This window comes from Lagenorhynchus albirostris, chromosome 6 (assembly GCF_949774975.1).
Source record: "Lagenorhynchus albirostris chromosome 6, mLagAlb1.1, whole genome shotgun sequence".
Classification (NCBI taxonomy): Eukaryota; Metazoa; Chordata; class Mammalia; order Artiodactyla; family Delphinidae; genus Lagenorhynchus; species Lagenorhynchus albirostris.
The window spans coordinates 61,210,202-61,224,313 of record NC_083100.1 but is presented as its reverse complement, the minus strand read 5'-3'; the positions used below and the strand labels follow the sequence as shown (position 1 = coordinate 61,224,313).

The 14,112-nt window shown below is 36.9% G+C and overlaps 1 protein-coding gene across 3 annotated transcripts in view; it reads right to left on the bottom strand.

The window, feature by feature from the left end:
* The window catches only part of TLK1 (tousled like kinase 1), a 152,333-nt gene that overhangs the window by 86,047 nt on the left and 52,174 nt on the right, over positions 1-14,112 (bottom strand). Inside the window, exon 3 of one of the 3 annotated variants that reach the window (XM_060152662.1) lies at positions 12,055-12,091. The exons of the other annotated variants lie outside the window; for them this stretch is intronic. Coding sequence (XP_060008645.1) covers positions 12,055-12,091 — 37 coding nt within the window. The remainder of the gene's footprint in view (positions 1-12,054; positions 12,092-14,112) is intronic. 3 annotated transcript variants of the gene reach the window in all.

The following is a 14,112-nucleotide window of genomic DNA, read 5'->3' as shown; positions in this document are numbered from 1 at the left end:
AGGGCTTCCCTGGTGGCGCAGTGGTTGAGAGTCCGCCTGCCGATGCAGGGGACACGGGTTCGGGCCCCGGTCTGGGAAGATCCCACATGCCGCAGAGCGGCTGGGCCCGTGAGCCATGGTCGCTGAGCCTGCGCGTCCGGAGCCTGTGCTCTGCAACGGGAGAGGCCACAACAGTGAGAGGCCCGCGTACCACAAAAAAAAAAAAAAAAAAAAATTTAATGGCTAAATGCATGCAAAGTTGTTAACACAATTTTTTAAAAAACTGTGCTATGGAAATTCATGGAAAGCACAAGCAAAAAATGTTTTAACTATTTTCCATAATCTCTTTGGTCATTGTGATAGTACACATTGTTGAGACTGCTGTGTGTGTGAGATAAAGAAAGGAGTAAATAAATAATTATGTGATATTCTAATTCTATCATCTGCTTTATGTCCTTCAGAACCACAATTCTTGGTATAGAAGAAAGAAGATACAGATGTAAATAAAAACCTTATAGTTCTGAATTGAACCGGAAATATTAATATAAATACATGAGATTTTTACTTTTTAAAACAAACAAATCCTGCCACGAGTAATAACAGAATACCTCTTATCACACCAACATTCCCTCAGACAACAATTAATTCTGGAAAAAAATATAAATAACAACTACCTGAAGGCACTTGAGCAGCCAAAAATAGGCAGAATCTGGTTAGGAGACAATATTTGGAAGGAGGAAGTAGAACTGGATGGGTTTCCTGTTTTTACAGCTTTTGCCTGAGGGAAAACCCCTAGATTGAGCTGCACAGAGCAGTTGAAATGTGAATCAAAAGATGCAGTCTTACTGGCTTGAAAAGCAGAGTTTGGAGCTACCACAACAGCTGAAAAGTAAGAAGGCACATACTGGAAAATAAAGAACCACAAAGAGAGAGAACCACAAAGAGAGAGAACCACAAAGAACTCTACCCATGTCTCTGACTGGTCACTGTTCTATGCAAGAGTGGATCAGACTCTACGCAGTCCAGGTAAGACTAAAATGACTTAGAGACATCAGCTGCCATCCTCTGTGGGGAGACATAGTTTAGATTTCAGTTCAGCCAAGTTAATTGCTTGCTAATACAAATAATAACCAAAATATTAACACTCTCCAGAAAAATACACTAAACCCCAGAGTCACTATAATGTATCATTCACAGTATGCAGTATATAACAGAAAATTTCTAAGCGTATGAAGAAACAAGAAAATGTTACCCATACTCAAGAGAAGACAATCAATAGAGACCAACCACAAGGTAACCCAGGTAATTGGAATTAACAAAGATCTTAAAGCAGCTACCTGCAAGTATGTTCAAGATACCAAGGGAAAATAAACTTATAAATAAAGGAAAAAATTGTAAATTTCAGCAGAGAAATAAAAATATAAAAAAGAGCCAAATGCAAATAGTAAAACTGAAAAATCCACTTTCTAAAATAAAATATTCACCGTATGGGCTTAACAGTAGAATGGAGAAAGTACTGAAGATAGATCAAAAAATTATTCCAACTAAAAAATAGAGAGAAAAATACTGAAAAGCAGTTGTCTGTTGGACACTATTAAGTAGTCTAACATAAATGAATTTGGAGTCATAGAAGGAGAGAAAAAGGAGAAAGAAAAAAAAATTGAAAAAGCAATAAGAAGAAAATTCTAAACACTGGTGAAAGACATAAATTTACAGATTGAAGTAGCTCACTGATGTCCCCAAACAGGATAAGTACAAAGAAGATCATACCTAGGTACATCATAGTCAAACTGCTGAAAACCAAAGATTAAAAAAAAACACCTTACCTCATACCTGTTAGAGTGGCTATTATCAAAAAGACAAGAAATAAGAAGTGTTGGCAAGGATGTGGAGACAAGGGAACCCTCCTACACTGCTGGTGGGAATGTACTGGGTTGGCCGAAAAGTGCCTTCGGTTTTTAAGTAAAAATAAGACACATTTTTCATTTTCACCAAGAACTTTATTGAAAAACGTATTCACCTTTTGTTCCACTACCTTCCACCATTTTTCAGGCAACTTCATAATTTCACCTTCCCAAAATTTTTTATCTTTTTGAGCAAAGAACTGTTCCAGGTGCCTTTTACAGTCTTCCAAGGAACCGAAATTTTTTCCATTAAGAGAATTTTGTAAAGACTGAAGTAAATGGAAATCCAAAGGTGCAACGTTTGGTGAATATGGAGGATGAATCAGAACTTCCTAGCCAAGCTGTAACAGTTTTTGCCTGGTCATCAAAGAAACATGCGGTCTTGCATCATCCTGATGGAAGACTATACGTTTTCTGTTGACTAATTCTGGACGCTTTTCGTTGAGTGCTGCTTTTAGTTGGTCTAATTGGGAGCAGTACTTGTTGGAAATAATCATTTGGTTTTCCGGAAGGAGCTCATCACAGAGGACTCCCTTCCAATCCCACCATATACACAACATCACCTTCTCTGGATAAAGACTGGCCTTTGGTGTGGATGGTGGTGGTTCATTTCACTTGCCCCACAATCTCTTCCTTCCGTTCCACATTACCGTACAGTATCCACTTTTCATTGCCTGTCACAATTTGTTTTTAAAATGGAACATTTTCATTATGTTTAAGTAGAGACTTGCATGCAGAAGTACAGTCAAGAAGGTGTTTTTCGCTTAACTTATATGGAACCCAAACATCAAAGCGATTAACATAACCAACCTGGTGCAAATGATTTTCAACGCTTGATTTGGATATTTTGAGTATGTCGGCTATCTCCTGCATGGTATAACGCTGATTGTTCTCAATTAATGTCTCGATTTGATCACTATCAACTTCAACTGGTCTACCCAACCATGGAGCATCATCCAGCAAGAAATCTCCAGCACAAAACTTCGCAAACCATTTTTGACATGTTCGATCAGTCACAGCACCTTCTCCACTTCTACACTGCAGAAATCTTTTTTTGTGTTTCAGTTGCATTTTTACCTTTCTTGAAACAATAAAGCATAATAGGCCGAAAATGTTTTTCTTCCATCTTCAGTATTAAAATGGCTACACAAAAATTCACCAATTTTGGTAAGCCTTTTTTTTTAATGCATGCTGATATGACAGCTGTCACATATAATCTAACAAAATTGTTTGGAATGAAGTTAAAGACAACTAACTGCTACTAGAGCCATCTTATGGAGAAAAATGAATGAAACTTTTGGCCAATGCAATAAACTGGTGCAGCCACTACAGAAAACAGTCTGGAGTTTCCTCAAAAAATTAAAAATGGAACTACCATATGATCCAGCATTTCCATTTCCAAGTATTTATCTGAAGAAAACAAAGAGTTAACTAAAAACGATATCTGCAACCATAAACAAGACCAAAAGACAACCTTCAGAATGGGAGAAAATATTTGCAAATGAAGCAACTGACAAAGGATTAATCTCCAAAATTTACAAGCAGCTCATGCAGCTCAATTAAAAAAAACAAACAACCCAATCCAAAAAGGGGCAGAAGACCTAAATAGACATTTCTCCAAAGAAGATTTACAGATTGCCAACGAACACATGAAAGAATGCTCAACATCATTAATCATGAGAGAAATGCAAATCAAAACTACAATGAGATATCATCTCACACCAGTCAGAATGGCCATCATTAAAAAATCTAGAAACAATAAATGCTGGAGAGGGTGTGGAGAAAAGAGAACAGTCTTGCACTGTTGGTGGGAATGTAAATTGATACAGCCACTATGGAGAACAGTATGGAGGTTCCTTAAAAAACTACAAATAGAACTACCATACGACCCAGCAATCCCACTACTGGGCATATACCCTGAGAAAACCAGAATTCAAAAAGAGTCATGTACCAAAATGTTCATTGCAGCTCTATTTACAATAGCCAGGACATGGAAGCAACCTAAGTGTCCATCAACAGATGAATGGGTAAAGAAGATGTGGCACATGTATACAATGGAATATTACCCAGCCATAAAAAGAAACGAAATTGAGTTATTTGTAGTGAGGTGGATGGACCCAGAGTCTGTCATACAGAGTGAAGTAAGTCAGAAAGAGAAAAACAGATACCATATGCTAACACATATATATGGAATCTAAGAAAAAAAAAAAGCGTCATGAAGAACCTAGGGGCAAGATGGGAATAAAGACACAGACCTACTAGAGAATGGACTTGAGGATATGGGGAGGGGGAAGGGTAAGCTGTGACAAAGTGAGAGAGTGGCATGGACATATATACACTAACAAACGTAAAATAGATAGCTAATGGGAAGCAGCCGCATAGCACAGGGAGATCAGCTCGGTGCTTTGTGACCACCTAGAGGGATGGAAAAGGGAGGGTGGGAGGGAGGGAGATGCAAGAGGGAAGAGATATGGGAACATATGTATATCTGATTCACTTTGTTATAAAGCAGAAACTAACACATCATTGTAAAGCAATTATAATCCAATAAAGATGTTAAAAAAGAAAAAAAAACAATGGGAAAAAATGATATCTGCACCCCAATGTTCACTGCAGCATTATTTACAATAGCCGAGACATGGAAGCAACCTAAGTGTCCATCAATTGATGAATGGATAAAGAAAGTGTGTGTGTGTGTATATATATATATGAATACTATTCAGCCATTAAAAAAGGGAAATCTTGCCATTTTCGACGACACGGATGGTCCTAGAGGACATTATGCTAAGTGAAATAAGTCAAAGAAAGACAAATACCTTCTGATCTCACTTATTTGTGGAATCTTCAAAAACAACAAACAGAAAACACCCCAAGCTCATGGATACAGAGAAGAGACTGGTGGTTGCCAGCAGAGGGGGGGGTTGGGGGGGTGGGTAGAGGGGAGAAATGGATAAAAGGGGTCAACAGGTACAAACTTCCAGTTATAAAATAAATAAGTCTTGAGGATGTAACAGCATGGCAACGATAGTTAATAATACTGTATTTGCATATTTGGAAATTGCTGAGAGAGTAAACTTTAAAACTCATCACAAGGAAAAAAACTGTAACCAAGTATGGATGTTAACTAGGCTGCGGTAATCACTTTGCAACATATACAAATATGGAATCATTATGCTATACACATGTAATCTAATCTTACACGTAATGTAATCTTAAATGTCACCTATACCTCATTTAAAAATTTATGATTTTTTTTAAAAAAGAAAAGAATCTTGAAAGCAGCCAGAGAAAGATAACATATTACATTCATGAGAACAAAAAAGGATATGACTGATGGCTAGCTTGTCATAATGATATGGGAGGTCAGATTTCATCTCTGGAAAAGGTGAGCCAGGGAGAACTCTGGATTGAGACACATAAGGCACAGCTGAGGAAAGAGAAGACATTAAGTGCATGTCTACACACTAAATGAAGAGACTCAGCACCTTCCTGTGCTAAATTCTGGAAAGTCAGCAGCCAAACGTAAACTCTACAGGCTGGAGAGTACAGAATTTCTCTCTAGGAAAATAAACCATCTCAAGAGACAAGACTTACAGACACCAAGAACCAAAAATCTCTCAGAAGAATGAGCCAGCCAAGTCATCCTACTGTAATAAGTCCTGCCTACTCAAACAATACTTCCAATAAGGGTTTCAGTGCCTAAAGCATAGATATGCAAAGCCCAATATCACCAGATGTCTGAAAAATATAAACAAATATTTTTAAAAAACCCATGAGAAAAAGACAATACAGGGAGCAGGAAAAAAATTCACATAGAACTATTACTAATATCCTAGTGACAGCCAACTACGAAAATGAAACATTTCAAGAACAACCCAAGGGGACTTTTCCTTCTGGTCCAGTGGCTAAGACTCCACACTTCCACTGCTGGTTGGGGAACAAAGATCCTGCATGCTGTGCAGTGCAGCCAAAAAATAAATAAATAAATAACATTTTTTGTAATTAAAAAAAAAGAACCACCCCCCTCCCCCAAAAAAACAACCACCTGGAAATTAAAAATATGATAGCTGAAACACACAGGAAAAAAAAAAGGATGAATTCAAAGATAAAGTTGAAGAAATCTTCCCAGAAAGAGACCAAAAAACCTCAAAAAAAGAAAACTAGAGAATCAGTCCAAGAGGTACTGCTCCAAATGAGAGTTCCAGAAAAAAAAGAAAGAGAAAATTAATCAGCTAAAATTATCAAAGAAATAATTCAAGACTTTTCAAGAAGTGAGAGAGTAGCATTGACATATATACACTACCAAATGTAAAAAAGATAGCTAGTGGGAAGCAGCTGCATTGCACAGGGAGATCAGCTCAGTGCTCTGTGACCACCTAGAGGGTTGGGAGGGAGATGCAAGAGGGAGGGGATATGGGGATATATGTATACATATAGCTGATTCACTTTATTATACAGCAGAAACTAACACAACATTGTAAAGCAATTATACTCCAATAAAGAGGTTTAAAAAAAAAAAGGAACTGGAAAACATTAGTTTTTGGATTGGAAGGACACACTTTTGAACCAAGCACACTGGTTCAATGAAGATCCATACCAAGGCACATTATAACAAACAAATTGAAATGCCAAGGATTTGAAGCTTCTAAAGAAGACTAAACAGGAATACCTACAAAGGATCAGGAATGAGAATGGCACTGGAGTGCTCAGGAGTAACACTGGAAGCTAGAAAGCAATGGAACAATGCCTTCAAAATTCTGTTAAAATGATTTCCAGGGCTTCCCTGGTGGCGCGGTGGTTGGGAATCCGCCTGCCAATGCAGGGGACGCAGGTTCGTGCCCCAGTCCGGGAAGATCCCACATGCCGCGGAGCGGCGGGGCCCGTGAGCCACGGTTGCTGAGCTTGCGCGTCTGGAGCCTGTGCTCCGCCACGAGAGAGGCTTCAACAGTAAGAGGCCTGCGTACCGCAAAAAAAAAAAAAAAAAAAAAAAAGGATTTCCAACCTAGAATTCTACACCCAAACTAACAACCAAGTGGGAAGAGGAGAATATGCAAGGTCTCAAAAATCTGACTACCCATTTACCTTTTCTCAGGAAGTGACTAGAGAATCTGCTCCACCAAAACAAAAGAATAAACCAAGAAAGAGGAAAATATGGCATATAAGAAACAGGAGCTCAAACATGGGACAGACACAAAAAGAATTTCCATGATGATAAAGAAGAGGGATTCCAGGATGACAGGCACCCAGAAGAAACAGAGAGTAACTAGCCTAGGTAAGAATGGAAGAATGGAAGATTTCAGGGGTATGTCTACAGAAATATAAGAATAAAATAAATTTATATTTGAAAACGAGAGGTTTACACACCTCTGCTGGAGATTATATGGATGCTTACACTGAACACTAACAAACTAAAGAAATAAATCAACTCTAGGAAAAACAAAAAGTTGTAAAAAAGAAGAAACGTAATCATGGAATCTCACGGCTGTGAATAAAATTTAGTCATAACATAAACAATGAAATAATGACCTAACCCAAAACTAAAATATTTCTAAATCAGGATAGGGTCAGGGAAGTTTGAGTATTTCTACAGGGGTAGAGGGTTGGATCATTTAAGAGTTAACTCCTCATCTTCTATAACAGGAAGCCAATAAATATCTGAAACTGAAAAAAAAGAAAAAAAGACAAAGAACTATAATAGTCTTACTTAAAAACACAGACATAAATAAAACAAAACATATATAGTATAATAAATAAAAAGCTACAGGTGAGAAGGACTGCCTCTATGAAGAATAAATGTAGCGTTAAAAGAATGGGGCATGCCTGTACTAATTTTCATTATAGGCTTGGTAGGACAAGTTGACTTTTAAAACTCTGACCATGGATTGTATGTCTTTTCCTTCTTGATCTGTAGGAATTCTTTACATATCCTTGGTATGAATCCTCTATGACTTGGCCTTTCACTCATACATTGGTATCATCTGAACAGTTTCATTTATCAAATGGTTTCCTTTATGGCTAGAGCCTTTTGTGACCTATTTATGAAATCTGTCATTATTCTTATTAAAGCTTTATTATTTTTCACATTTAGATCTACAGTCACTTGAAATTGATTTTTCTATCATGGCAAGAAATGAAGGTCGAGTTGTTGTTTTTTCCCCATGTGGATATCCAATTGATCCAGCATCATCTATTATAAAAGACGACCCTTTCCACACCGCACTGCTGTGTCACCTTTGTCATATATCAAGTTACTATATATGAACGGCTCTGCTGCTGACGTCTATTCTGTTCCACTGGTCTATTTTTCTTTCCTGTGTCAATATCACAGTGATGTAATTCTACTCCTTGGTATATAACTAAGAGAACTGAAAACATATGTCTACACAAAAACTTGTATCAGAGTGTTCACAGCAGCATTATTCATGTCAAAAATGGAAACAACCCAAATGTCCACCAATTGATGGATATACAAAATGTGACACACATCAATACAATGAAACATTCAGTTATAAAAAGAAATGAAGTATTAATACATACAACATTCATGAACCTTGAAAATATTATGCCAGGTGAAAAAAGCCAGACACAAAATGCTATGTACTATTATTCCATTTATATGAAATGTTCAGAAGAGAAAAATCCATAGAGACAGAAAGTAGACTAGTGGTTGCCAGGGGATGAAGTGTAGGGTAGGAAAGCAGGGGAATGAGGAGCTGCTGTGAATGTTTATAAGATTTCTTTTTGGGGTGGTAAAAATATTCTGGACTTAGTGGTGATGGCTACACAGCTTTGTGATATACCAGAAACCACTGAAAAGTACACCTTAAAAGGGTCAATTTTATGGTATGTGAATTATATCTCAATACAAAAAGTTTCAAGTTATTGAGGAAAAGGGAGCACAGTTGGGGGGGAGTGTGACAAAATATAGTACATAATCATTTATACATTCAGACATACAGTATGTGCACATGCAAGCACACACAGACTTTTGAAGCCTTCAAAGCGAGAATAGAGCTGGTTTTTTTGCAGACATTCATGAGACATTTTTTAAAATATAAAAGCAACACAGGCACATAGAAAAAATTTCAATACAGAAATATAAATATTTTCCTCCTGCATTAGTCCTACTATTCAGAGGCAACAATTTTTAATTTAACTTAATTAACTTAATTAATTAATTTCTTATTTTTGGCTGCATTGGGTCTTCATTGCTGAGCACGGGCTTTCTCTAGTTGCGGCGAGTGGGGGGCTACTCTTCCTTGCAGCGCGTGGGCTTCTCATTGTGGTGGCTTCTCTTTGTTATGGAGCACAGGCTCTAGGCGCATGGGCTTCAGTAGTTGTGGCACTCAGGCTCAGTAGTTGTGGTCAGGCTCTAGAGCACAGGCTCAGTAGCTGTGGCGCACGGGCTTAGCTGCTCTGCGGCATGTGGGATCCTCCCAAACCAGGGCTCGAACCCATGTCCCTCGTATTGGCAGGTGGATTCTTAACCACTGCGCCACCAGGGAAAGTCCAAGAGGCAACAACTTTTTAAAAAAATTGTTTTTAATTAAAATTTTCAATAGGTAATGCAAACAAACTACTTCAGTTCATTTCTTATCATCTTTCTAAGGCTGTATGTCTACACTAACAAATTAAATATACGTTCATTGATTCCTCCCTTCTTACTCAAAAGATAACGTTATGCAGACCGTCCCACATCGCTTTCTTTTCTCTTTATGTTGGAAAAATTCCAAATCAATACATAGCTTCTTCATTCCCCTTTTCCTTTGCTACGTCCTTTCTTTCAAACAGGTGCAGAGTATTCCACTGGATGTACTACATTTCAATAATTCTTTATTGACCTTTCCATAAAAGATGAAGAATTTAGCTCACTGGCATCACAACTTCCCCTTCTTCCTGATATATTTTTATTTTCAAATCTTCAGTTACTTTCACTTCAAATAATAAACAAACTTTTTTTTTCTTTAACTTTAAACTGTGTATGACTCCTTAATATGTAAAATAAAATAAATCTTTACATTTCCTCCTTCTCCCAACATGTTAGCTACACTATAACTTTACAGCAGTACAATTTATAACATTTACCTTTACCTCCTATCTGTATTCCTGCAACAGAGCCACAAACTCATGCCACAAGGATCTGTGGCAAGTAAAATTAACAGGTGAAGTAGGCTTGGGATAAGAAAAAAAAGTGGCATATGATAGAATAACAATTCTTTCTCTTCCAATTTTTGTTATCAGCTATGAACACTGAATTAGCAAATGGTGAATCCTTGATGTTAAGGGAAATACAGGATTAGATTCCTGCAACCTTCTCGTCACAAGTTCATCAACCAATCAACACATAACACTGTTTTGTTTTTTGTTTTTTTATATATATATATCTCTTGGCTATGCTGGGTCTCCATTGTGGGCTTCTCTCTAGTTGCGGCGTGCGGGCTGTCTAGTTGTGGCACACAGGCTTAGTTGCCGCGCAGCATGTGGGATCTTAGTTCCCTGACCAGGGATCAAACCCACGTCCCCTGCATTGGAAGGCAGATTCTCAGCCACTGGACCACCAAGAAAGTCCCCATAACATTGTTTTATATAAAAGTGTGTTTCTGTTTAAAGACCCCTTGTTTAATACGTACTGTCAATTCATTCACATTGAATTCATGGCCAACAACACTGTAACTCATGCCTGAAAGCAGCTAATCTAACAAGCATATTTTCCCCCTAAGGCACATCACAGTCTTCTTGTGCTTAGAACACGAGATAACACTTGACTACTACCCTGAGGGGCTATTTTAAACAGTAAAACTACCAACGAAAAGCACAAAAATGTGAAAAACACGGCATTAAGTAAACTGAGAAAAGAATACTTGTTTACAGTATGAGAGCTGAAAATGTAGGCAGAGTGTCACTTTATTCAGGCGACTCAAATTTTTCACCACTCTGCATATGCACAGGCCCGTGAATGACCAGCAAAAGCAATGTAAGTATTGGTTTTGAAGTTACAAATAAGTTGAATAAAGAGTATTGATTGTGTGTATCTATCAAATCAAGCTTATAATCATATTGTGCAAATCCTGTATAGCCTTGCTCTTTTATATGTTTGAACAGTCAAAATCCAGAAGAATTATATTAAAATCCCTCAATATAGCTGTATTTTAATAAATTTACCATTTTTAGAACTGTTTGCTATATAAAAGTTTATAACTGTCATATCTTTTTTATGGATGCTTAGTCCTTAAAAAGCATCTACCTTTGTTTCATTCAGGCGTTTGGTTTTGAAGACTGTTTCATTTGATACTCATTCATGCATTCAAAAATAATTATTGAGGGCCTTAGTATTGTTGTAGATGCTAGGGATATAGCAGTGAGAAAAAAAAAACACTTAGGTCCAAGTGCTCATGAAGTTTACGTTATAAGAAGGGAAACAGACAATAAACAAACATATAAATATTTAGTAATATAAAAGGAACCAATAAGTACTTTAAAAAAACTAAGTAGAGAAAGGGGAGTGGTATAGGTATCATACCTATACATAGAGCAGTCAAAGAATGCCACTGTAAAGAGGTGACATTTGAGCAGAAGCTTGAATACAGTGAGAGAGAAGTGTGTTTGAGGCAAATGGCAAATAAACCAGTGTGAGTGCAGTAGTGGGACAGTTATTAGTTGAATAGGGTAGTCTAGAACTAGATCAGAAGGTCTACTTAGAGCACTGAATTTTATTTTAAATGTGATGGGAAGTCTTTGGAAGGGTCTGAAGTTGGGGAGAAACTGATCTCAAATTTGTATTTAATTCTACTTTCTTTTACTTTATGATTATCGGAACTGTTTTCTTTCCAGTTACTTCCAATCTTTGTCATTTTGGGAGGATGTTTCCTGTCAACAGCCTAAAGATGGATTCTCATTTATTATCATAATATATACTTGGCTTTATTTCTTCCATATTATATAATCGCAGGTAAAAATAGAGTATTTTTGTTTGCTCTTTCTCTCTTCCTCACTTTTATTAGACTAAATTTCTTTTTGTTCCTTCTCCTATACCCTATCACAGTAAAAGTTCTATGTACAGTATCTCTGTTGCTTGTGCTTATTACTTTCCTACTTTTAGCAAACATATAACCCTATTCTTCTCTATAGACAAATTAATGAATTATTCTGTAGTCCTAGATGATTTTCTTACCTTTCTCCGCTGTTCCTCTTCTCCCAGAGCATGATCACTATCAGAAATATGATCCTTCAAATGCTTTTATTTCCACATTACAAACTCCCGGTGTCACTATTATTAAAATTTGCCCCTATTAATACTGCATTTCACAGGCACATTATCACCATCAATTTAAATAAAAACACTGTAAGAGTCATTGCTCACCACTACATTACATTCTATAAGCTTTACCGTTATTTATTTATTTATTTATTTATTTATGGCTGTGTTGGGTCATCGGTGCTGTGCACGGGCCTACACTTGTTTTTAAATTTAAATGAATATTTTTAAAATACAAGCTTACCCCCCAAAGAACAGTAAAACCAACATTAATTCAATATCATCGTCCAACATACAGTCCATACTCAAATTTCCCCTGTTGTCTCAAAAATGTCATTTAAAACTGTTTTTCTCCCAATCCAGGAGCAAATTAGAACCCACGGATTCACACATTGCATTTGGCTACTAAGTCTCTTTCGTCTCATCCAACCTAGAACAGTCCCTCTGCTTCCCTTTGTTCTTCATGGCACTGAATACTTTTAAAGAGTCCAGGCCAGCAGGATGTCCCAGGAGTACTTCCTCATGATTAAATTCAAATCAAACATTTCCAGCATGAAAACTACAGGTGATGAGTGTTCTTCCTATTGCATCACCCTCAGGATACATATAATGTCAGGCTCTCTGTGACACTGCCAATGCAAAGCTTGACCTTACCTATTATGGTGGTAACCAACAAATCTCTCCTTTTTAAAGGCATATTTTCTCTTTTATAATTAATAACTAATCTATAGAGTGAAACTTTGAGACCTTGTAAAACACTGTTCTCCAAAACATTTTACTAAATGGTTTTAGCATCCATTGATGATCCTTACCTTAATCAATAATTATACTAGGAAATACTGTGTTGATTTTCTGATTCTATATTCCTTCTACATTAGGTAACATTCTTCTAAGAGACTGCCACATAACAATAAGCATACCTAGCTTGGTTCCTAAGTACCATTCCCCACTAAAATGAAGCAGGGCTCTTTGAAAAGGTCTGTTCACATTCAGCACAGAGACCACAGTGATACTAGAGAGAGATGGTAGAGATGTGTATGTATACATAAGCATAAAATTGGCAAAAATATTTATCTTTCTTAAATCTAGATAGAGTATACTAGTATTCTTTGTAAAATATTTTCAATTTTTCTAAAGGTATAGTATTTTTTGAAAAGTAAAGTGTTGTTTAAAAAACAAACAAAAGGGCTTCCCTGGTGGCGCAGTGGTTGAGTCCGCCTGCCGATGCAGGGGACACGGGTTCGTGCTCCGGTCTGGGAAGATCCCACATGCCACGGAGCGGCTGGGCCCGTGAGCCATGGCCGCTGAGCCTGTGTGTGTGCTCCGCAATGGGAGAGGCCACAACAGTGAGAGGCCCGCATACCACAACAAAACAAAACAAAACAAAACAAACAAACAAACAAAAACCGGGGGTAGGAGGGGAGACCCTGCAGGAATGCATAAATATCAGTTTGAGAGAACAGAAATAAAAAAATGGGTATAGAGTGTCATCATAAAACCAAAACTAGAATATGTAACTTTAAAACATCAGGAAAAACTCCATTTGTCCAATGGAAAGCAACGAGTAAAAGGGAATAAAAGTCAAGTACAATTAGAAGATATCAGCCAATAGATGGCAGAACCAAGTCAGAAAATAAAAATAATTATAATGGACTAAACCCACCATTTAAGAGATAAAAATGCTCATATTCCATCAAAAAAAGCTGACATATTGTCTACAAGAAACACACTTAGAAACAATAAAAATTAAAGAATAGAAAAACATATACCTAACATGAACCAAAAGAAAGTTGAGGATAGTATTCTTAAGATTTGAAAAAAACAAGTATTTAAAAAAAAATTATATAGTCATGAAACGAAAAGAAGATATATGCATGTAAAAATATAGCCTCAAAATACATCAAGCAAAAACTGATAAACTACAAGCTGAAATGCATAAAGCTGAAATTTATACATCAATAATCACAGTTAAAT